A 22,507-nucleotide genomic window follows, 5' to 3' on the forward strand; every position below is an offset into this window, starting at 1 on the left:
CTGCAATAGAAGAATTATAAGTAACAAAAGAGCCTCGGTTGTTATGTCCTGTGAGACACGCTCTAGTGTCTTGACAGGCATATATTTTATAGCCACTATGGGAGTGGGCACACTTGCACCCCCACATGCATCCCTCACAGGAGTCACAAGTGACGTGAGCCTGCTAATAAAAGGGCCCGAGTGCACGTGCTCGAGGCCAGCTGTAGTGCTATACTGATGGTGTCTGTGTCAATAATTTAGCAGCATGCGGGCCCATGACACCACATTGGCAACGAGAGGGCTGTGCCCATGCGTTCAGCAGCCCAGCAAATAGGTTAAAAGGAGGAGAGTGCTGCCCAGGTCGAGGTCATTCCCGATAGACGCGGGGCGTGTGATGAGCCCCAGGCAGAAGGCGAGGCGGTGGGAGCCTACCCTGCACCTGAATCAAGTACATCCCCAGTGTGCGGGTGCAGGATGCGCCTGATGGCCTGCGGGGCATGAGCAGAGCCCCGAGGTGATCGGGAGCCCACCCCGCACCTGGTGAGTCCGATAGTGTGTGGCGGCACACGACAAAAGCGAGACCACGTAAACGTGCGAGGAACTGGCGGCGTGCCCTGCCACCAATCTGCTGTGGCCCAAGCGAAGCACAAGCCAAAGCGGAGCTGACCGGCAGGAAGTGGGCCTGGAGGCCAGCTGAGGGAATGCAGTGAGACGAGGAGTGACTGCACACTGTTGGTGGCCAGCAGGAGCATCTGTGGTAGAGCCTGACGAAGGGAAGACAGAGAGCGTAGCAGCGATCCGCTCCTTTACACCCCCACGAAGAACGCTGCCCCATAGCAAAGCCACACCTTCTCCGAGCAGCAGCACCAGCCCCCGCGCAGCGTGTGATGCAAGAGAGGCTGCTGCGAGGAGGGCAGTAAGAAGTGACAGTGTGCGGCCCGTGCTTGCTGAGAAAAAAAGAAAACACTTAGTGGGAAGGGGAGGAAGTCCCTCTATAAAGTAAGTTGTCCAGCAAAGCAGATTCGGGCGGCGGCAACCGGAGAAGATGCCCCGCACATGACGGGTGAAGCGAGGCCTGTCGCATAGGCAGAGCTCCTGAGGCCGATCCAGGTTCTAGCAATGTGAATGCAACACAGACAGCATTTACTGAGGCACAGAGGTGTCTGCAGCTCAAGGGCATCTGGTAGGAATGAAGGCAGCACCTGCCACGAGTTGCCATATATATTCCTCTGCACCAACAGCGCCCGGGAGAGCAGGACAAATACCACGGAACCCGTTGAAGTTCCAGAAAGTAAAACGGCCGGACCGCGATAACAAGCCTTGCAGCGTCACCTAGTGGCCATTTGCGGTACCACGCTTTTGCATTCCAGCATTATCATGGACAGGCCAGCAGCAAACAAAAGTTTGCATTGTGCAACCTTAAAACACCCCATCATGAAAGCTGCCAAGAATAGGGTGACAACAAAAGGGAGAGACATATGCCCCAACGCAACAAGGGAACCAAGCGAGCGCCGAGGGGAACCTCGAAGGAAAAGATTGCAGCCCATTGTCACCACACAGCAAAGACTGCCAGGACATGCCAAGACTGCGACAGGGAAGGCAGCTCCATGTGTAGATGTTGAAAAGAACCGAAAGCAGCCAAGCCCCATGAAGGTGCAAGGAGAACATGCACCGGGTGCCTAACACCACAGTGGCTGCCTAGTACGCAGGAGGGGAAGAGACTGGTGTCTGTTAACCCCACAGGAAGCCGAAAGCTGCTTTAGCCGAGAACGCTGCCAAAAGGCCAATTGGATCCAAGGACGTACAGCGTCAAGCAACCAAGAGTGTGCTGGCCCCAGTGGCTGCCAGACGCCACAGCAAGCTAGAATAAGGAAAAGCCAACTGTCGGAAGAGGATGCCAGCAAAGAGAACTGAGCGCACGAAGCCCGAAGTGCGCAGGAAGACGCACCAGCGAATACGACAGCACGGGCAGGTACCCAGGAGAAAGACATCTCCACACTGAAGTGCAAAGCTGAAGACGGAAGGGAGTTCCTCTACATCCCCACCGCAACGAAGCCCCGAGTGGGCCAAAGCAGCGCAGTATCCTCCCTCACACTGCCTCAAGCAAGCGTCGTCAGTGAACCAAGACTGACGAGAGGAGAGTCGTACACCACAAGTGGCCAGCCGCCACCACAGCTCACCACTTCCTGGGGAAGACATTCCCTGGAGAGGGAACGCCCGTAGTAGGAGGGTCAAGAAGCCACAGCTCACCACTGCCCCTGGAAGCCATTCCCTGGAGAGGGAACACCCGGAGTAGGAGCGGTGAGAAGCTGCCTGAAGAAGGAGCACCCGAAGGAAGTGGCTACGCGCCATGCAGCCGAGAGGAGCGACTGAAGTTTCGCCTGTATGGTTCGGAGACCATTGAAGTTAATAGGCCCATTGGCCTTGTTAGAACATGGTGCATGTCAGTGCACCCAGAAAAGAAGCTGGAGATAGTGTCACCCAGAAGAGCTGGACAAACACAGGTGCATCAAAGACAACGAGAGGAGAAGCACGAGGACTCTTAGCACCACAAGCCAAGAACCCCTCCAAAGACACCAGACAGCCACCAAGGCGGACCGACGGCCCTGGCGACAGCACCAAGGAAGAACCACACGTAAGCCGCAGCAAGCGCAAACCACGTTGCTCCCATCGCTAGTGAGACCGTCCACCCCCGAGTGTCTGAAGTTGGAGTCGAACGGCATCCCTGCCCCTGACCGCAGATGCCAGAGGTGCAAGAGATGATTCAGAAGAAGCGGTCATGTGGCTATATCCATTCCGAAACTTCCTCTCCTAGTTAATCATCGCCACCTGTCGTCCAGGAACATTGGCAGCTATGTCATCAGTGCCATTTGCATGACACTGCACTCAGCAAGAAACGTGGAAGTGTAACCGAAGGGTCTACACCAAGAATCGGACAACCAGCTGAGGTCAAAAGGGTAAATTGTGAGTGGCAGGGCCGGACGAGGAAGAAAACCCAAGCTACAACAGGAGTGAGTCCTGACACAGCAACAGCAAGGGAAGAGGGGGATAACCCAAGAAGGAACTGGCAACCTGTTAGAATTGCAGGACAGGGGGAGGAGCTTCGCGGGCAACCAAGATGGCCACGTAAGCTCGGAGCTCCGAAGACCCTCCGATCCTCCGCAATAATCCTGTCGTCTATCCTGATCCACAATAGTGGAATATTGTGGGTGAACTGCTGCTGATGCGGGACTCGTTGTCCGATTGAGATTCCGACGTTCCTGGATGGAGTTACACCGTGTGTAAGATTGGGGACGCTGACGTGACCAGCGCCCGTGCTTGGGCCGGCGAGTGCGACACAGACATACGGAGGTGGCTTGAAACGAGAGTGAATGCTCCGCCTTGAGCGGAGCTGGCGGAGTTACGGAGTGTGTTGATACAAACGGAAGACAGTGACTGCTGAGACCGCTTGTCATATCAGTGAGCCGGCGAGGCCCCGGGGTGTTCTCAACCGTGGTGGTCGTTCACCTGTCATGGCGGGCAGAGGCGACTCCGACAGAGGGAAGCCCCGGTCGAGCAGGAAATCAACCTACTCCCAATCCAACAACATGGAACGGTATGCCCACTCTAAGAGCTCGCCTGGTGCCGCGGCGAGACCCAAGGACATACATCGGGAGGTGTCGCCGGACGACTCAGCCCGACCCTCCGGGACGTTATGGGCGCCATCGAGGGTATAAAAGCTGAGATGCACAAACAGCACGAGGTCATGGCACACAAGGTCGACACACTGGCCATTGAGGTCAACCTGATCAGAGCCGATTTGGGCAAGACCAACGATCGGGTCAAATCACTTGACATCAAAACCTCGAGCCTGACCACCGACGTCTCGGACCTGCAATCAGAGGTCCCGGACCTGAAGTCAGCAAATGCGCTATTTGCACGTAGGCTTGAGGACTTTGAAGGACGTGCCAGGCGCCAGAACGTCCGTATTGTCGGTGTTCCGGAGGGGGCCGAGGTGTCTGCCACCGACCTTTTTGTTGAGGACTTAATTCAGAATCATCTGGCCCCTCGGGGCCTTAGCAAGTTCTTTTCGGTTGAGCGTGCCCACAGACTGCCCGGAGGCCGCCCGAAGTTGGGGGCCCTTCCACGGCCCATCATTGCCCGTGTGTTCAACTTTAGGGACCGGGACGCTATTCTGCAGGCATCGAGGAGAGATGGGCTGCTGAAATACCAAAACGCAGATATCAACTTCTATCCGGACTTCACCCAAGCGGTCCAGCGGCGGAGGCAAAGCTTCACGGGTGTGAAACGGCGACTGCGGGAGCTGGGGATGAAGTACTCCATGTTGTTCCCTGCGAAATTGCGTATTGAGCACGATGGCCGTGCATTGTTCTTTGACTTGCCTGAGGTTGCCGGGGACTGGCTGGACACTTTGCCTCAACGGCGTGGGGAACACGAGGAACAGTCGGAAGGAGCAACGGGTGGCCCTGAGCCACAGGAGTAAAATGATCCTTTGGACCTTTTTCGGACGATGGGACTGCCCTAGGCAGCCGGTATCACAGTACTGTATTTTTGATACTATCCTTATTTTTTGAACGGGGGATGGGGGGGGGATAGGGTAACCTCCTTTCTCCTCTAGGGGCTTTTCGTAGTGTAGTTTTCTAGGGGCGACAGGCACACTGCTAGTTGGGGGGGCTTTTTAGTCAGATGCAGGGGTGCAGGGTGGGGGGTGGTTGGGTTCTTTGTTGTTCACCTGTTTTCTTTTTTCACTTTTCTACCTCAAGGCAAGGTAAATGTTGTGTTGCATATGGTTCAGTAGCGACGCCACCCACTAGGGCTGGCATGGGCCTGCACTTTGATGATGGGGGGTAAGAAATTGAATGTACTGTGTTGGAATGTTAATGGGCTGGGAGATCGTATTAAGAGAGGTGTGGTACTGCAAATGTTTAAGAGATGTATGCCCGACATTATTTTATTGCAGGAAACTCATTTGGTAGGAAACACGTGCCATGCGCTTAATAGAAAGGGTTTCAAGATGGTGGCACACTCGGGGTTCTCTTCGGGGTTCCGGGGGGCGGGGATCATGGTGCGCGGGTACCTCCCGTTCGAGATAGAATCTAGCGTGACTGATGAGAGGGGGCGCTACGTCGCCATCACGGGTAGATGGGAGGGGCGTACCCTAGTTTTGGTTTCTGTTTACGTCCCTCCTGGTTTGCAAACAACCACGTTTCAGGATCTGGGAGGCGCCATTTTGGGTTTGCCTGAGGGCTTGCTTATTGTGGGTGGTGATTTCCAGAATCTAGCGTGACTGATGAGAGGGGGCGCTACGTCGCCGTCACGGGTAGATGGGAGGGGCGTACCCTAGTTTTGGTTTCTGTTTACGTCCCTCCTGGTTTGCAAACAACCACGTTTCAGGATCTGGGAGGCGCCATTTTGGGTTTGCCTGAGGGCTTGCTTATTGTGGGTGGTGATTTCAATGCGGTTGGCTCTGGGACCTTAGACAGGCATCCATCCAGGGATCTTCGAGGTGCGCAGTCCTGGCTTCCCGATTTCTTGGACACTATGGGGCTTATTGACTGCTGGCGGCTCTTGCATCCTACCCAGCGTCAATACTCGTTCCACTCAGGGGCTCAAGGTAGCCTCTCTAGAATTGACTACGTTCTGGCTCTAGCGGCCCACGTGTCGGCGGTCTCTGAGGCCCGACTGATGGCCAGGGGCATCTCGGACCATTCTCCGGTCTGGGTGTCCTTTGACTTTGACATCGTGGTAGCCGAGAGGGTGGCGCCGATTAATCCGTGGTATTTTCGCAACCCTAAGACGCGTGGACTCCTGGCCAAAGCCATTGAGCTCTCTTTCTCCAAAAACACGGGCTCGGTCACATCAGCCGTCTCCCTATGGGAGGCCTTTAAGCCTGTCTTGAGAGGAGAGGCCTTCTCCTTAATAGCCGAGGTGCGGCGACGTAGGGACGTGGACGTGGTGCGGATTGAATCAGAGATCGCGGACCTCGACTCCCAATTGGAGACCGATCCGACGCCGGAACTACTTCATGTTCTCTCTCTCAAGCAGTCAGAGTACCGGGCTACTGTTACTGATGCGGCTAAGATCATGGGCAGAGAACAGCAGGGGAGGATCTATGATGTCGGGGACAAGGCGGGCAAGCTTATTGCATGGCTTGACAAGAAGGAGAGGGCTAGGCGAGTGGTCCCTGAGGTGCTGGGGGAGGACGGCGTGGCTGTTACCGACCCAAGCGCCATAGTCATGGTCTTCGCCGAGTATTTCGAGTCCGTCTACACTTCGGTCTCTGAGATGTCTGAGGTGGACTCCGATGCCCTACTGCGAGAGGTGGACCTCCCGTGCCTGTCGGACACTGAACGTGACGACATGGATAGAGGTATCACTGCTGACGAGGTCGCTCTCGCGATACGCTCCCTGAGGTCCGGCAAGGCGCCCGGCCCCAACAGCATCCCGGTGGAGCTCTATAATATAAAGCCCGATGCCATCGCCCCGCCCTTACGGAACATGTTCCTGGAGGCACGGGAGGTGGGTACGCTTCCCCCGGACCAGAGATTGGCTACCATCGTGGTCATTCATAAGGAAGGGAAGCCCAGAGACCTGTGTCGATCATATCACCCCATTTCTCTGCTGAATGCTGAGCCTAAGATCTTGGCTAAATTACTGGCTAACCGACTGGTTGGCGCGATTAGCGACTTGGTTCATCCGGATCAATCTGCCTTTATTCCACACCGCAACACCGCCCTTAATCTTAGAAGACTCCACGGGGCCCTCACGAGGGTCCGTACGCTCCGGGAGCCGGCCGTTTTGGCGTCTTTGGACGCCACGATGGCCTTCGACTCCCTTGAGTGGAACTACCTGTGGGCGGTGTTGGCGAAGTTTGGATTTGGTCCGGAATTCATAGGATGGGTCAAGCTTCTGTATGCCAGTCCACTTGCTAATGTTACGGTCAATGGCCACGTATCTGCGTCATTCGCTCTCCGCAGGGGCACCAGACAGGGTTGCCCCCTGTCGCCCTTGTTGTTTGCGTTGGCACTTGAACCTCTGGCTGCATGGCTGCGATTTCACCCGGACATTAGCGGGATAAAGTGGTCTCCCGGATTCGAGGACCGTGTGTCTTTGTATGCGGACAACATCTTGCTTTATCTCACCTCTCCTTGCAAGTCCCTTATCGTTGTGTGCGACGTGCTGCATACCTTCGGTAGGCATTCCGGCTTAGTCATCAATTGGTCGAAGTCACACTTATATGTTCTGAGAGGAGAGGTTCCGCGGCTTCCGAGAGGTTGCAACATACAGGTTGCGAGGCAGGGATTCAAATACTTGGGTATCTACATTTCTGTTGATTCCAAGACGCGTTATGCGAACAACTTGCTTCCCCCTCTTGCGCGCCTTCGGCGTGATGTAGAGGGCTGGCGGAAGCTGCCGCTTTCCCTGCCCGGACGTGCGGCATTGTTCAAAATGCTGTCCCTGCCCAGATTCTTGTATGCGCGTCAGAATACCCAGGACCCGGTCCCATCCGGGTATTTCAGAGAGGTCGAGGGCTTACAGCGGGCCCTTCTCTGGGATGGCAGGCCGTGCATTGCTATCACTAAACTTACGCTCCGGTGGTACGACGGAGGTATTGCGTTGCCTGACATCCGGAGGTATTATTGGGCTTCCCAGCGAGCCGCCCTCAATCATGGCGTCTATGGTCCAGCTGTAAGTTCGGGTTATGCCATGGATCGGTGGCTCCTGGGCGACGGGAAGTATTACAGGGCTTTGTACTCGAGATCTCTGGATGGCAGAATGACAGGTCCGACTAGGACAGCGGTTCACATATGGAGGGCGGTCACAAAAGCGCAGGGATGGAAAGGAAGACTCACGATGGCCACTCCACTTTACGACTCGGAATTATTGGGCAAATTGTGGTACACCAAGGGGTTTGATCGGTGGGACCTGATTGGCATTTCTAAAGTTGAAGACATGATGGCCAAGGGTGAAATAAAATCCTTTGCTTCTCTACAGACAGAGTTTCAGCTGGGAGCGTCAGAATTTTTTAGGTACGCCCAACTGCGACACGCCCTTTTGGCAGTGATGTCGGAGGGTGAGAAGGGCCCTGAATCGTCCCCGCTGGAAGACAGGGTACTGGACAGTCATATGCCGGACAGTGCCATCTCATTGATTTACAAAAAACGAATCAATGTCTGCACTGACCTTCTTCTTGGTGTGAGAGAGCAATGGGTTCGTGATGGTGTTGAGTTGGATGACGAAGATTGGCAGTATGCTGTATCATCCCCCAAGGAGGTAGCGATCCCGGCCAGACTGCGCTTGGTCCAGCTGAAAATCCTACACAGGGTTTATGTCACCGGTCCCCGACTGATCCATATGGGCCACTCGGTTGATGGCCTCTGTAGGCGTGGTTGTGGTGCACTGGCTACCTTCATGCATATAATTTGGGAGTGTCCTGCGATCGCTTCCTATTGGAGGCGCGTCCACATGGTGATGAGTGAGGTGACTGGAGTGGACTTGCTGGCCGAGGCCCGGCGATGCCTGCTGAATGTATGGGGCCCCACGGACTACAACAGTGCGCAAACCCAATGGATCACCTTGGGTAATATGGTGGCAAAGCGTGACAGTGCCCAGGAATGGGGCGCGGCATCGCCTCCCTCGGTGACATTGTGGAAGACCAACATGGATTGGTGTATGTTTCGTGAGAAAACAGTGTATGTGGCCCGGGGTAAACCCAAGAAGTGGCATAAGATCTGGGGGGCCTGGAATGAATATAGGGCTGATATCTGTCTCCCGCCTGACACTGCCCCCTTGGATGAACGATTATCTCCATAGCCTATGGCTCCAACTCAAGTGTTCCTAATAGACACATCCTGCATTCTTTCCCTCCCATGATCATCCATTAGGAGCTGTTCATATGTGTATGTTTTCAGGATTATTGGCCTAGCCTTCCCATGGCCTGGGTATCGTTGCACACATGTCCTTCTGCTTTGCCTTTTGCACTAGTTTGGTGCTCTTTCTATTGTGTTCTATTTTGTTTTTCTTAATTTTTATAATATTAAAAATAAACCTTGTACGATTTTACACTATGTGTTGTGTGCACCAGCCGTTCTAATGATATTATGCTGCCTAGCCTCTGGGATGTATGGCTAAATAGCTGTGTACTTTGACTTACAAATAAAGGTTTTTCCCCCCCCAAAAAAAAAAAGAATTGCAGGACAATTTCAAGATAAAAATAAGATTTATTGTAATAAGAAGGATCCCATCCACAGGTGAGCATCCAGCATCCACCAACTGATATCTTTCTAACCATAACATTCTATGCTGGTGCACAAGGCATTCCAGAGCTCTTAGCAACAAGTACAGGATGCCACACATTTCCCTTCTTAACAACTAATACTTAAATACATAAAGGATATAAGGATGTTATTATTTAACATAGTTTTTCAAATAAACAGGTGCACGAGAGATTCTTGTTGATTTACGAACTTGCTGCGGAACTTGTTTTAGACCTTGTTGCGGTGGTACACCAGAAGAAGATATCTTTGAGGAAAGTCCAAGAAGACCTTCAGAGCCTTCATTCCTAAGATCCAATACAAAATCTTTCCTTACCACCACAACCCTATTCAAATTCCATATCTGATGATCTCTTGTCTTGATTGCATTCTTGAAAACCTTGATAACCTGAATTGGTTTCCTAAACATTGCAGAAAGCAACTTATTCTTATTACACTGATTTTTTATAAGAACCCAATCTCCCTCCTATACACATGTTTGTTTAACATTTTTCTTCAAATCAAAAAGTATTTTCCTTTTATCAATTTTTTGTGACTCGCGTAATCTCCAATTCCCCTCTTCATTTGCAGGAAGAGCCTTTGGTTGCAAATCATTTACCCAGGCAGGAACTACCAACGTATTGGCTTTTCTTGATCTGAACAATTCAAAAGGGGTTTTACCTGTAATAGCATGTGGAGAAAGTCTATATACGTTTACCTTTTTAAATATCTCACATCTCCAATCAGACTCTGAAGATCTTGCCATCCTGATAGTTTCCTTGAGCACACTGTTGATTCTCTCAGCCATGCCGTCGGTTTCTGGGTGATACAAAGATGATTTTTTATGTATCACCCCATGTTTAGATAAAAATGTTTCCATTTCTTTAGACACCAACTGACAGCCATTGTCAGTGAGGATGATGTTTGGGATTCCTTTTCTAGCAAATAATTTCTCTAAAAATGCTATGACATGTTTAGTTTCTATTGCACGGGTAATAGCTATTTCGGGCCATCTAGAACAGAAATCTACCAACACCAGGACATACCATTCAGTTCCTGCAGAAGTAATGGGACCTAAAATATCCAAACCCACTTCCTTCCAAGGTCCATCTGGACGACTTCTAAAAATCATAGGTTGAACCCTAGGTTTCGTCACCCTGTCACTCAAAGCACATTCCATGCAATCTCTTATTTTCCATTCGACCTCTAAGTCCATACCTGGCCACCATTAAGATGATCTTAAACTCTCTTTTGTTTTAGAAATTCCTACGTGACCAATGTGTGCTAGAGAAATTAATTCATCTCCAATAGGTAATGGCGGAACCAATCTAGTGCCTCTCATAAGTAGGCCCTCTTGTTCTGATAGTTGGTCCTTTACTTGCCAAAATTTCTCCACTAATACATTACTTTTCGGTTTTGAAATCCAGCCTGCATTTACAAACTTTATCACATCCAAAAGAACAACATCTTCTTGTAAAGCTTTCACCCATCTATCTTTGTCAATCACACTTTCATCAATAGAACACACCAATTCATCATCATCATCCTCAAACTCTTCCTTCACCTCAGATTCTTCTTGAGGTACTAAACATGATAGAGCATCAGCAACCTTATTTTCAATTCCTGGAAGACACTTCACCTCAAAATCGTAGTCTTGTAAAGCTACTACCCATTTTGTGATTCTGCCAGAAACAGCATCAATACCTTTTTTCCTCAAAATTTCACACAATGGTTTATGGTCCGTTCTTATTTCAAAGGTACTGCCCCATAGGAAGTTCTTAAGTTTCCTTACCGACCAATACACAGCTAGAGCTTCCCTTTCAACAACAGAGTAACGTGTTTCAGCACCTCTCGAACTCCTTGATAAGAATAAAATCACCTCCTCCTTATCCTCTATCCTTTGAACCAGAACTGCCCCTAGACCTTTTATGCTGGCATCTGTTATCAAAATCGACTTCTTCCCTGGAACACAACTATTCAATTTCGGTGCACAACTCAATTTCTCCTTCAGTATGCAGAACTCTTCCTCGCACTTGTCACTCCAAATAAACTCACACCCTTTTTTGAGTAAAGACCTCATATTCACACACAAAGAAGCAAAGTTGTTAATAAACTTGCTGTAATATTCAGCCATTCCCCAAAAACTCATTAACTCTTCTTTGTTAGCTGGCAATGACATTTTTGAAATGGTAGTGACAAGACCCTCTTTGGGTAAAATACCCCCCGGGGATGTGGAATTCCTATAGCCTGACTCCCAGGACATGTTGTTTGGGGTCAAGGGCAACAAGTTTTAATGTTTATTTTGTCCTTGGGACAAGTAGGTCCAACCCCCTGCAGCACAAACCCTTTGGCTGCCAGTTTGCAGTACCACATTATGGATAAGGGAAGGAGACTATCTGCAGTTAAGGTAATATTTGTGCCCATATGATACTGCTGTTCAAACTTGTATTTATGGTTCATTAATTGAAGGCCTTTATTATTAGGGTGAGCGCTCTAATTAAATGTTGTAAGCGCCAACTACACTGCTGACAGTGGTTCCAGTACAAAAATGTTTGCACACATTTTCAAAATTTAGCAAAATGAAGCTTTGTATAATGCTCTCTGATTTGATGCAAATATTTGCAAAAGCCTGAAATCACAATTGATTCTTTGCTTTCAAAATAAAATGTTCATAAAAAAATGAAAGCTGGAAAAAAAACATTTAGCTAAACTACTTTAAAGTTTCAGGTACCCTTTCTTTGCATCATCATTTAGTAACGTTTTGATAGATGCTAGTGTTTCCCAAAAATATTCATAATGATGGAAGATCAGTGTAACCAGTTTCAATATAATTATGGGGGAGGGGGAAACTGTAGTGTAGTTCCTATATTCCCAATAGGCTCTACGCATTGGAATAACAAACAGCAATGTAGATGTAGGACGGGTCATCTAGGTCTCTACTGACTATGTTAGACTTAATTAGTTTTGCCAGCTAGCTCAGAGGTCACTAGAAACTTTCTCGAATGAATAGGGAGGGGTTAACTTCCCTGATTTAGACAAGAAGGGATTAGCTTTTGACAACCATATAACATGACAATTTTGCTCCCCCAGAATAAGGAGTGTATCTCCAGAGTCGTGTAAAAAAACAATAGACCGCTATTTCACTCAGTCAATCGTGCATGCTTAATTTCACCAGGGTGCAGAGAAATAGAAAGACGTGTGTTTTCAATAAAAGGTGTTATTTTATTGAGCAGTCTTCTTTCTCATGCAAGAGAAATGAATTGCCACAATTGCAATACTTATTATGAAGTAAAGTGCGTACAGTAAAAAGGAGTATTATGAAATACTACTGTAAAAGCATTGATATGGTTTGTTAGCCATATGATACTTAAAGCGGATAAAATATTTACATACATAAAAACATTTGACTAAAGAACTCAACTGGTGCTTTTAATATGCGCCTACCCCGGTGTACCTGACCTAAGCCTAATACGTGGGAAGGGGTAAGTAAGTTGCAGTTTTAAGTTAAGTTAGGTTTTTGCCAAGAATCTGAATCAAGAATTCTCTCTAAGGTTTGAATCAGCTCCGTACCTTGGTTATAGAAAGAAGGAGGTCTTGTATCTCGTTTCTCAGGACTCGATCTCCCAGTAACCCGCAAGGATGACTGGAAACACCGGAGCTGGATTTCTCGGCATGAGAAAAGGCAGCTTCTCCAGTGTGTCAAATGGGAGGGGCGGCTTCCTTCTGCTCTCGCATCAGCTGGGCTTCGGATAAGTAGATAGCCGCTCTGCTCCACACCACCGTGTGTTGCTTAAGGCAAGTGTTGGTATATTTATACCTGGAAGGTGCCGTGTTTGACGTAAGGTTGGACATAAGACGTCAATAAAAGATGTCACTAAGAACTGACTGTTCGTTTAGTGCTCGCAGGAGTTCAATGACAAATCAAACCAAAGACATGGGGAATTCCCAGGTTACTGAAGGTTTGGTGTGTCGAAAGAACTCGTTGTGCTCTCTAGGAATCTAAGGAAGTAGCCTTGCGGTATTTGGGCTGCGTGGGCTATGACTGAATATGGGTAAGATTGTTATGCCTTCATTAGGACATGATTTATCATAACCACATAAGGGCATGAAGAGAGTCAACAGTAGGGAAAGCGTTGGATAGCGTAGGGGTAAAAATTAATATTCCGACTCCAGTGAGTGCAACAGTAGGGAAAGCGTTGGATAGCGTAGGGGTAAAAATTACTATTCCCACTCCAGTGAGTGCAACAGTAGGGAAAGTAAATACTTCATATATTATTTAAAAAAAAAAAAATATATATATATATATATATATATATATGTGTATATATATATATATATATAAAAATTAATTAAAAGTAATTATCAATTTAAGATAATATAATAATTAAAATACAAATTAAAAATTAACTACAATTAGTTACCTATTAATACAAATCAATTACAAATTAACAATTAATTAATTAGCAATTAAAAATTAATTAATTCAAAATAAATACAAATAAATAAATTAAATGATGTAATTAATTATAATTAAATTACTTTTCACCCTATTCCCTATAAACCCACAACCCGCTACAGAAAATAAATTAGTACAATTAACAATTATCAATTAATCAATTAAATAAAATGAATTGGCAATTAAAATATAATTACTAAATAAAAATTAACAAATAATTCAAAAACAATACCAATAAATAAATTTACATATTTAATTATAATTAAATTACTTCCTACCCTATTCCCCTATAAACCCACAACCCGCTACAGAAAATAAATGAGTAAAATTGACATAATTATCAATTAAATCAATTAAATAAAATGAATTGGCAATTAAAATATAATTACTAAATAAAAATTAACAATTAATTAAAAATAAATACCAATAAATAAATTTACATAATTAATTAATTATAATTAAATTATTTCCCACCCTATTCCCCTATAAACCCACAACCTGCTACAGAATTAAATTACGCAAAAATTAAATAACAAAATTCATTAATTAAAATAAATTATAACACAAATACACACTTTTCACACATATAATAACATAAAAAACACTATAAAAAATTCGATGATATTAAAAACTCGATAATTTTAATAACCTATAATATATACTTCGATATTTTGACTTTCTATATTTTTAAAATTCGATATTACATTACTTTTGATGACTATATTCTGTCCATTCGATATTTTGTCCATTCTATATTTTGAAGTCGATATTTTGTCATTCGATATTTTGAAGTTGATATTTTGTCTGTTTACCAAATTAGTGGTCAGCTTTTTAGTTATGTCAATGTGTCACTTGTTTATGCATGGTATTTGTAAAACCTTATTGTGGTGCGAGCTGCTAGGACCTCACCATTATAACAAACATTGGCAAAAGCAAAAATAGTTTTTTGGTCTCAAAGCACACACTGCCACAGTAGTAACTGGCAATGAACAAAAATACTTTGTGTGTTGATATGCTCCTTGTGAAAGAATGGATTGCTATTAGGTTATAGTATCTCTGTGCACTCACTCGTTGGTTGTGGTTCAATTAGTTCGAGCGCGTTACCTTGTCGCACTATGCCTGGTAGTGCCTTAAGTCATATATGCAAAATGTGATAAGGGAATCACTGCAAGGCGCGCAATTTCACATGAAACTGGTGGGTTTCTTCAAATGTTTATGCCAAAAATCCAAACCAAAACTTATTTGAAAGCTTAATTCAGAATTTATTTCATTCCAATATAGCGTTGATTTAAAGGGTTCATTTTTTGGAAAAATCAAACATCATTCCATCTTCACATTACTTGTGGCTTGCCCAATGCATTTCGGGTTAGTAGGTGTAACCCTTCGTCAGGGGCCGCAATAGTAACCGGACCGGTTCCGCGTTTGGAACTTTGAGACGACTACACGTTACTATTGCGGCCCCTGACGAAGGGTTACACCTACTAACCCGAAATGCATTGGGCAAGCCACAAGTAATGTGAAGATGGAATGATGTTTGATTTTTCCAAAAAATGAACCCTTTAAATCAACGCTATATTGGAATGAAATAAATTCTGAATTAAGCTTTCAAATAAGTTTTGGTTTGGATTTTTGGCATAAACATTTGAAGAAACCCACCAGTTTCATGTGAAATTGCGCGTCTTGCAGTGATTCCCTTATCACATTTTGCATATAAAAGAATGGATTGCTGTCAACTCAGTGAAGCCAGCCGAAACAGAACTTTAAGAAACACAAAAGGTCACGGTCAATGCCAGACCATATTAGGGGCCCAATTATTAAATAAAATCTCAAAAGTGCACCCAAGGTACATGTCCTTGCATTAAGGGTAGTTATGTGGCTTTCGTGAATTCCCAAGAATTTACAGAAGTAGGACAATAAATAGTACTCCTAGAAAATTTTTGTGAACTGCATTTTTGTATGGGCAAATATGCATGTGTAGATTTGCTCATGCGAAAATCTGAGTGTTTGCAAGTTCACTTTCCCTCCAACCACTTTTTTCCTAACCCTGGAAGTAGGTTTACTTCTACCATTGTCAGGAGTAAATTTCCAACATTTCTCTGTATGGAATATATTAGAAAAGAGTTTTTGATACCCTTAAAACATGCAAGTTAGGAGGTTTGCACCGACTCAAAAGGGAACTCTGACCCTGGAACTATTGCTTATCACTACCTTCAGCCCCAGTATGTAGATCTGCGGAAACTTGGCAACATAAGGGGATTGTAAGTATTCAAACACTACTATGGTATGAGCCCTGGCATAATCAAGGAGGCTATATCAGAACTCTTTTATATAATGAGATTGGGGCCATAATTTGTCGCTGCAGTACATGGCACCAAGTGGGCAAGTGGATTTTGTTACAGGAGAAGTATATTTATGAAGCAACCTGCCCCCTGGACAAGTAGATATTTTATTAAATTCCACACCCCTGCCCCCATCCGAAATTGTATGACCCAAATAATCAATTGAGTCTCTTTTGAATTTACACTTTTCAATCTTCACTGTCAAACCAGACTCACTCAAACGATTCAAAACCTGACAAAGCCTATCATTGTGTTCTTTATCATCACAGCCAAAAATCAAAATGTCATCTTGATATACTCTCACAATGCTCACACCCTTAAGTACGTTCTCCAATGCCCTTTGAAAAACAGAAGCGGTTGATACCAAGCCAAAAGGAAGTCTGACAAAGAGAAAAGTTCCATATGGTGTCACAAAAGCCGTTAAGTCTTTTGACTCTTCATCAAGATTGATCTGGTGATAAGCTGATCGCAAATCAACCGTGCTAAAGACCTTAGCTCCCTTCAGCAACATTAACATATCTGAAATTTTAGGTAGAGGATAGTGATCTACAACTACATTCTTATTTAATTCCCTTAGATCAATACAGAGGCGAAGAGAACCGTCCGATTTCTTAGCTGCGACTATGGGGGCGACCCATTCAGTGTCCTCAACTTCCTCTATGATATTCTCTCTAACAAATTTTTCAAGCTCAGATTAAACGTGCTCTCTAACCGCCACAGGCACATTGCGCACCTTACAACAAACAGGCACCGCAGCTTCCTTGAGTCTGATGTGATGATGATAATTCTTTAAACACTTCAATTTGTCTGAAAAAACCTTTGGGAAGTTAGCTCTGAGACTATTAGTAAAGTGTTGATACAACAGTAGAGACAACTACTTCCCGTGACAAAAAAGGTTCTTTCAAAACAATTGGAGGAGAGGAATTTGGATCCAACATGATACCCAAATCTCTTTGGGCGAACCAGCTTATGATACTATCTCCCTTCTGAGAAACATACACTTTAGTGGTGGTTAATCTTTCTTTGTAGTTGATCAATCCCATGAAATATCCCATAACTTTAATTGGTTCCCCACCATAGGCCAAAGGTCTGATATCAGGTCAGAATAACTTAACCTTATCTCTCAATTTTTGTATGAAAAACTCCCTTGCAACAATAGTGATTTTTGTTCCAGAGTCGAACAATTCCTTTGTTGATTGACCATCTACAAGAATCATATCAAAAAGACAGTTCTCACTACTTGGATTAAGTATAGTTTGTACCAAAACTTGACCACAGTCAACTTCATCAACACACTCATCATTGTCATCAAAATCATAAAAATTTCATTGACTTTTCCTTTAAAATTTTCCCTTTACATGCTTGTGAAAAGTGTCCTTTCTTTTTACATTTGCTACAAGTCACTTTCCACCCTGGACATTGTCTATCATTTGCGAAATGGCCTGACCTCCCACACCTAAAACATTTAATTTGTGAGAAATCAAATCCCTTTTGCATTTTTTTGTGCAGTGTGTTACTAGACGAATCCTCCTTTTTAACTTCTTTTTGTGAAATCACATTTTTAGAATTAGATTTTACAACATGTACAGTGTCCTTTCCCTTGTTGTCACCATTTTTCTTTATCACCTCAACACATTTAATGGAGTGCTCAAATCTTTTAGCTATAGTAATGACCTCATCTGAATTCGGCTCATCCTTTTGCCACGGTTCCTCTCTAACTTTTTCAATGTTGCATCCCAGCATAAACTGGTCCCTTATACGTTCATCAACAGATGCACCAAATCTGCATGTAGAGGCCAATTTCCTAAGAGCAGTTACGTAGTTTTCAATGCTCTCTTCTTCCAGTGCAGTTTTCCTGCCAAAATGATACCTCTCCAAAATAGTGCTAACTTTAGGGAAGTAGTGTTTATCGAGTTTAGCTGTGCACATTTCATACTCATTTAAACTATTGTTATCTAAATCAGGCAGGTGGTCAAATACATCCTGACCTTCCGAACCTAGGCATTGTAACAGTAGCGCAGTTTTCCTCTGCGCTTAAACTTGAACCACACACTCTAGCATAACGTTCAAACACTTTACGTCATTTCTGCCATCTGATGGGAGGGTCCCCAGAAGAAGACAAAAAGAACGGTGGTGACGTTACATTTTGCATTTTGCGTATTTTCACAATTGACTTCTCAAGAAGGGAATATAAAAATATACACACCAAAACCTTCAAACTAAATAAAATCCCCTTCAGACGTAGTGTAACACAACACAGATAATAAAGATGTAAATATCAATATTTTTCTTTTAAAATAAACACTACACATTGGTAAAAATTGAGAATAATGTCATGAGAAGATAAGCGTTAAATAGCTTGTACATGTCACAGTATGCATATAAAACACATGTCAAGAAGTAAACATAAGTAAATGATGTATCTCAAAATTACCCTTCAATGTCTTGAGTGTGCGTGTCACTGTTGTTGGTCTGACACGCTTAATAGCATTTCCAAAGTGAGTGGGCATGTCACTGCTCGTAACACGCTAAAACATACAAAATTACGAAGTGTGCGTGTCACTGGTTGAGCACGCAAAGCAGTCCAAATGATCTTTATAAAGTTGAGAAAACGCTTTTAAAGTGTGTGCATCACTGATTTGACACACACTGTTAATCGGACAATCCTTCAAAGATGGCGCCCACGTCAGCACGATGACGTGTGATGTCACGTGATGACGTCAACTCCAGGGGACCGAGGATCAAAGAGACGCTGGCTAGAACTGAAGAACGCTGCTCTACACTGAAGAGACGCTGCCAGGAACAGACGTTGCCAGGAGACACCACCAAGATCCACACGACATTGCTGCTGTGACGTCTCTTCTCAGTCAAAGTACGAACGAAGATCACAAGCAAAGCCTCCAGGTAAGTTTAAAAGATGCGATACAGCCAAGGAACAGTGCAAATCGCCATGCGCTTGTATGCTATTTCCCCACGCGCCACAACAACTGTAACTTCAAAGTGCCAATTAATGAGAGTCGATATGTGGGAAAATATCGGGCAACAAGCTACAATACTATTAAATATGCACCTTTGTTAAAAGAGTCAAAGTATTGCTTTGACAAGAGGCTGTAAATATCCAAAATTTCAACCAATCTGAGCGGTCCTTCAAAGCATAGCAGTCAAACCCGTGAAAAATCCTTCAAAGCGTAGAAATCAAGTTCACATAAAATATGAAGAGTCCACCACTGCTTTTCTAATCTTTTAAAAAAAAAAATTTAAACAACTACAAATGAAAAGAGTCACATAAGATAGATGTCAAACAGCTGGATTAAAGCAGATCACAGTACCTTAATTTCTTTTTGAAGTAAGTCCAGTTTGAAGAAAAGTCCAATTTGAAGCAAAGTTCAAAAGAACTAAAAAATAAAAATAAAAACTGGGTGTTGAGATCCTCTTTATTATCTTGTGTTGTATCCCGTCCTCGTCGCCAATATGTAAGAATTGCTTGACAATTTCAAGATAAAAATGATTTATTGTAATAAGAAGGATCCCATCCACAGGTGAGCTCTTCACTGTGCATCCAGCATCCACCAACTGATATATTTCTAACCATAACAGTCTATGCTGGTGCACAAGGCATTCCAGAGCTCTTAGCAACAAGTATAGGATGCCATACAACCGCACAGCGGGAGTTAGAGAGTAAGCCGCACAGCCTGCGCGAACTGAGTCTCAAGCTTTACGTTTCTCAGTGTGGTCATCACTCCTCCGTCATAAAAGTTCCCACAGCCCAAAAAGTCCCTGGACACTGATGCAAGTGCCTCCACAGACAACATGGACACTCCCTGCCTCAGGTGATCAACTCCAGACTAGACGCCTGCATCCATCAAGGCAAGTCATCACCCGCCGTTGTCCCGATTCACCACATGGCTGGCAATGCTACCATGCCAGTCCTCATCAAGTGCGACTACTGACACCATCTCGAAGACACATGGAGTGGAGTCCTTCACTAGTGCCAAACTAGTCAATAAGAAAACTCAGAGGCTACCTGCTAACCCGAACTGCAGGAGCAAGAGCATGTTCTGACCAAGACCCATATACCCTTGAGGTTTGTGCGAGAGACTGGCTACTGGCTCATCGGCGGTTTACAGCTGCCCCCAGCCGGCACACATGCAGCCCCATCGCAGCCCCATCGCAGCCTACCAGCAGTCCTGTGGCAAGCCCAAAGAAGGGTCTCCCCAGGCGGGAGAGCAGGAAGAGACATTGCCCGACCGACACGTCACCGGACACAGCAAGACAGCCTAAGAGAGACTTTAGGAAAGACGGAAATGATCCAGTGAACTTTCACAATGGACTTCCACCATGATCCTGACACACCTAGCTAATCGACTATTGTTACACACCAGATACCATCATCCAGGTCAGCGGACAGAAGTTACGTGGGACTAAAGGACATGTTTACACTGGCACAGTCCTGGTGCGCAGATGACATCTTCAAGCAAGAGCTCGTATCCTGAACCGATCAGGTTAAATGATGAATACCTGCTGAGAGTGTCCTGCCACAGTCTGAGTCACCAGTCCTGGTCTGCCGTCTTCCTGATGCCAGATCCGAGAAAGTAATGGACCCTGTGGTGTATATTTTGTTACTGTTGATCCCTACAGGTTGAACTATAGAGTTTTTGTTTTACTAAAATTTGGGAGGTATGTTATGTTCTGCGAGACACGTTCTAGTGTTTCGACAGGCATAGATTTTATAGCCACTCCCCTATGGGAGTGAGCACACTTGCACCCCCACATGCATCCCTCACAGGCGTCACGAGTGACGTGAGCCTGCTAATAAAAGGGCCCGGGTGCACGTGCTCGAGGCCATTTGTAGTACTATACTAATGGTGTCTATGTCAATAATTTAGCGGCATGCGGGCCCATGGCCCACGACACAACATATGTGTCAAAAACAGGATCCCAAGGAACTATCTACATAAAATACAAATCTATGATCTGTGTGTTACACACTGTCCTTTGCAGCAGGCACATTAGCCCTAAATGCTACTTTATGAATCAAAACTATGACCAGGCAACAAACAGGTCTCTCCAGCAAGTGCATTAACCACCATAAATATCTTGCATTATTATCCCATCAAATTTGTCAGGCACATAAAGACCCCTACACAAGAGCGTTAACCCACAAGATATTTTAAAATACTGCCTTTTTCTGGCTCATTAATTAAGCAAAACATATTCAGTGTCACCTTTGTCCTTGTTGCCGATTTCTTTGGGGTATCTTTTAAATAAAAAAAATACACGTCGACGGTCAGACTCTGCTCTACATGACTCGGTACCGTGTGACTTCACCTTCTTATCTTTGCCACACTTTGACCTCCAATGTATGGTTTCATCCCCCAGGACATTTTTCCCAATTCAAGCGCTGTCCGTGACCGCCGGAAGTCCAATTCTCGCGTCATTCCGAGCCGGGCAGCGGTAGCGAGAACACGGACATGGGAGACGAAGCTTACCCGTACACCGTCCTGGTGCGGGGGGAATGGGGCTCCCAGGGCTGCACCAAGGCGCTGAAGAACAAGCTCCTGTGCTACTTCCAGAGCCAAAAGAAGTCCGGCGGGGGCGAATGTCAGATCACAGTCTCCCGCCCCGGGGAGGTGCGCGTGCACTTTGCCGAACTCGAAGGTACCCCTCGGATCTCTTTCCGCACTCCTTCTTCTGGGATGAGATTTCATATTGGGAGCGAGGCGTCTTCGAGCAGCATTGAAAAGTTAACGTATGGGTGCGTTGAGGAGGGTCCCCGTGAACAAAACGTGATCGTTAAATGTTGAGGTAGACGTGCTACAAATGTGCACGTTTGTGTTAGGGATTTTACCTGAACTATGGTTGTCGCCTTTCTCAGTGAAAAGTACCCGTTGTTTATTTACGCTGTAAGAGTCTGCAAAAGCCCAGCCATGATATTACATTTTTTGTTGTTCTGTAAAATCGTCCAAATACGTTTTAAACATGGCCTTCTGTCTTGGTTTACTTGAATTATCAGTCAGGGATCACCGAGGCAGATGTGGAAGTATAACACATTTTAAAGTGCCTTCTATGTGCTTTTTTTTAATACGGGAAAAATACCGGTTTTAAGTTATTTTTCTAAATGTTTGTACTGCGTGAGACATTAAACGCCAGTCAGTGTCAACCCTACTTTATCTCCCAGAGTTATATGCAATTTTTATAACTCCCTAAGTCATCTCAGCGGTCCACTAAATGTCATGGGAGATTTTAAGTCGGGCAGCAGTTTGTAAGCGGAACCCTTATAAGACTGAGCGCTAAAAAATATGTTTGGCCCTAAAAAGTGCAGCTCAGACCACCAATGACTTTAATATGTGTGAAAAAGGCCGCTTGCCCCCTTCTATAATACCAAAGTGCACTCAATACATTGCAATTCCCCTCCAATGCACCTGTGCTCAACCAAATAACCTATAACTTGACCCTGCCTGTAATAAACAAACTGTTCT

The 22,507-nt window shown here is 45.4% G+C and overlaps 1 protein-coding gene across 1 annotated transcript in view; it reads left to right on the forward strand.

Annotated features, from left to right (window-relative positions):
• Positions 1-21,467: 21,467 nt before the first annotated feature.
• The window catches only part of LOC147732881 (protein mono-ADP-ribosyltransferase PARP14-like), a 1,341,877-nt gene continuing 1,340,837 nt past the window's right edge, over positions 21,468-22,507 (forward strand). The window contains exon 1 of the mRNA XM_086957426.1: positions 21,468-21,686. Coding sequence (XP_086813552.1) covers positions 21,500-21,686 — 187 coding nt within the window. The 5' untranslated portion in view covers positions 21,468-21,499. The remainder of the gene's footprint in view (positions 21,687-22,507) is intronic.

This window comes from Lissotriton vulgaris, chromosome 2_1 (assembly GCF_964263255.1).
Source record: "Lissotriton vulgaris chromosome 2_1, aLisVul1.2, whole genome shotgun sequence".
Taxonomy (NCBI): domain Eukaryota; kingdom Metazoa; phylum Chordata; class Amphibia; order Caudata; family Salamandridae; genus Lissotriton; species Lissotriton vulgaris.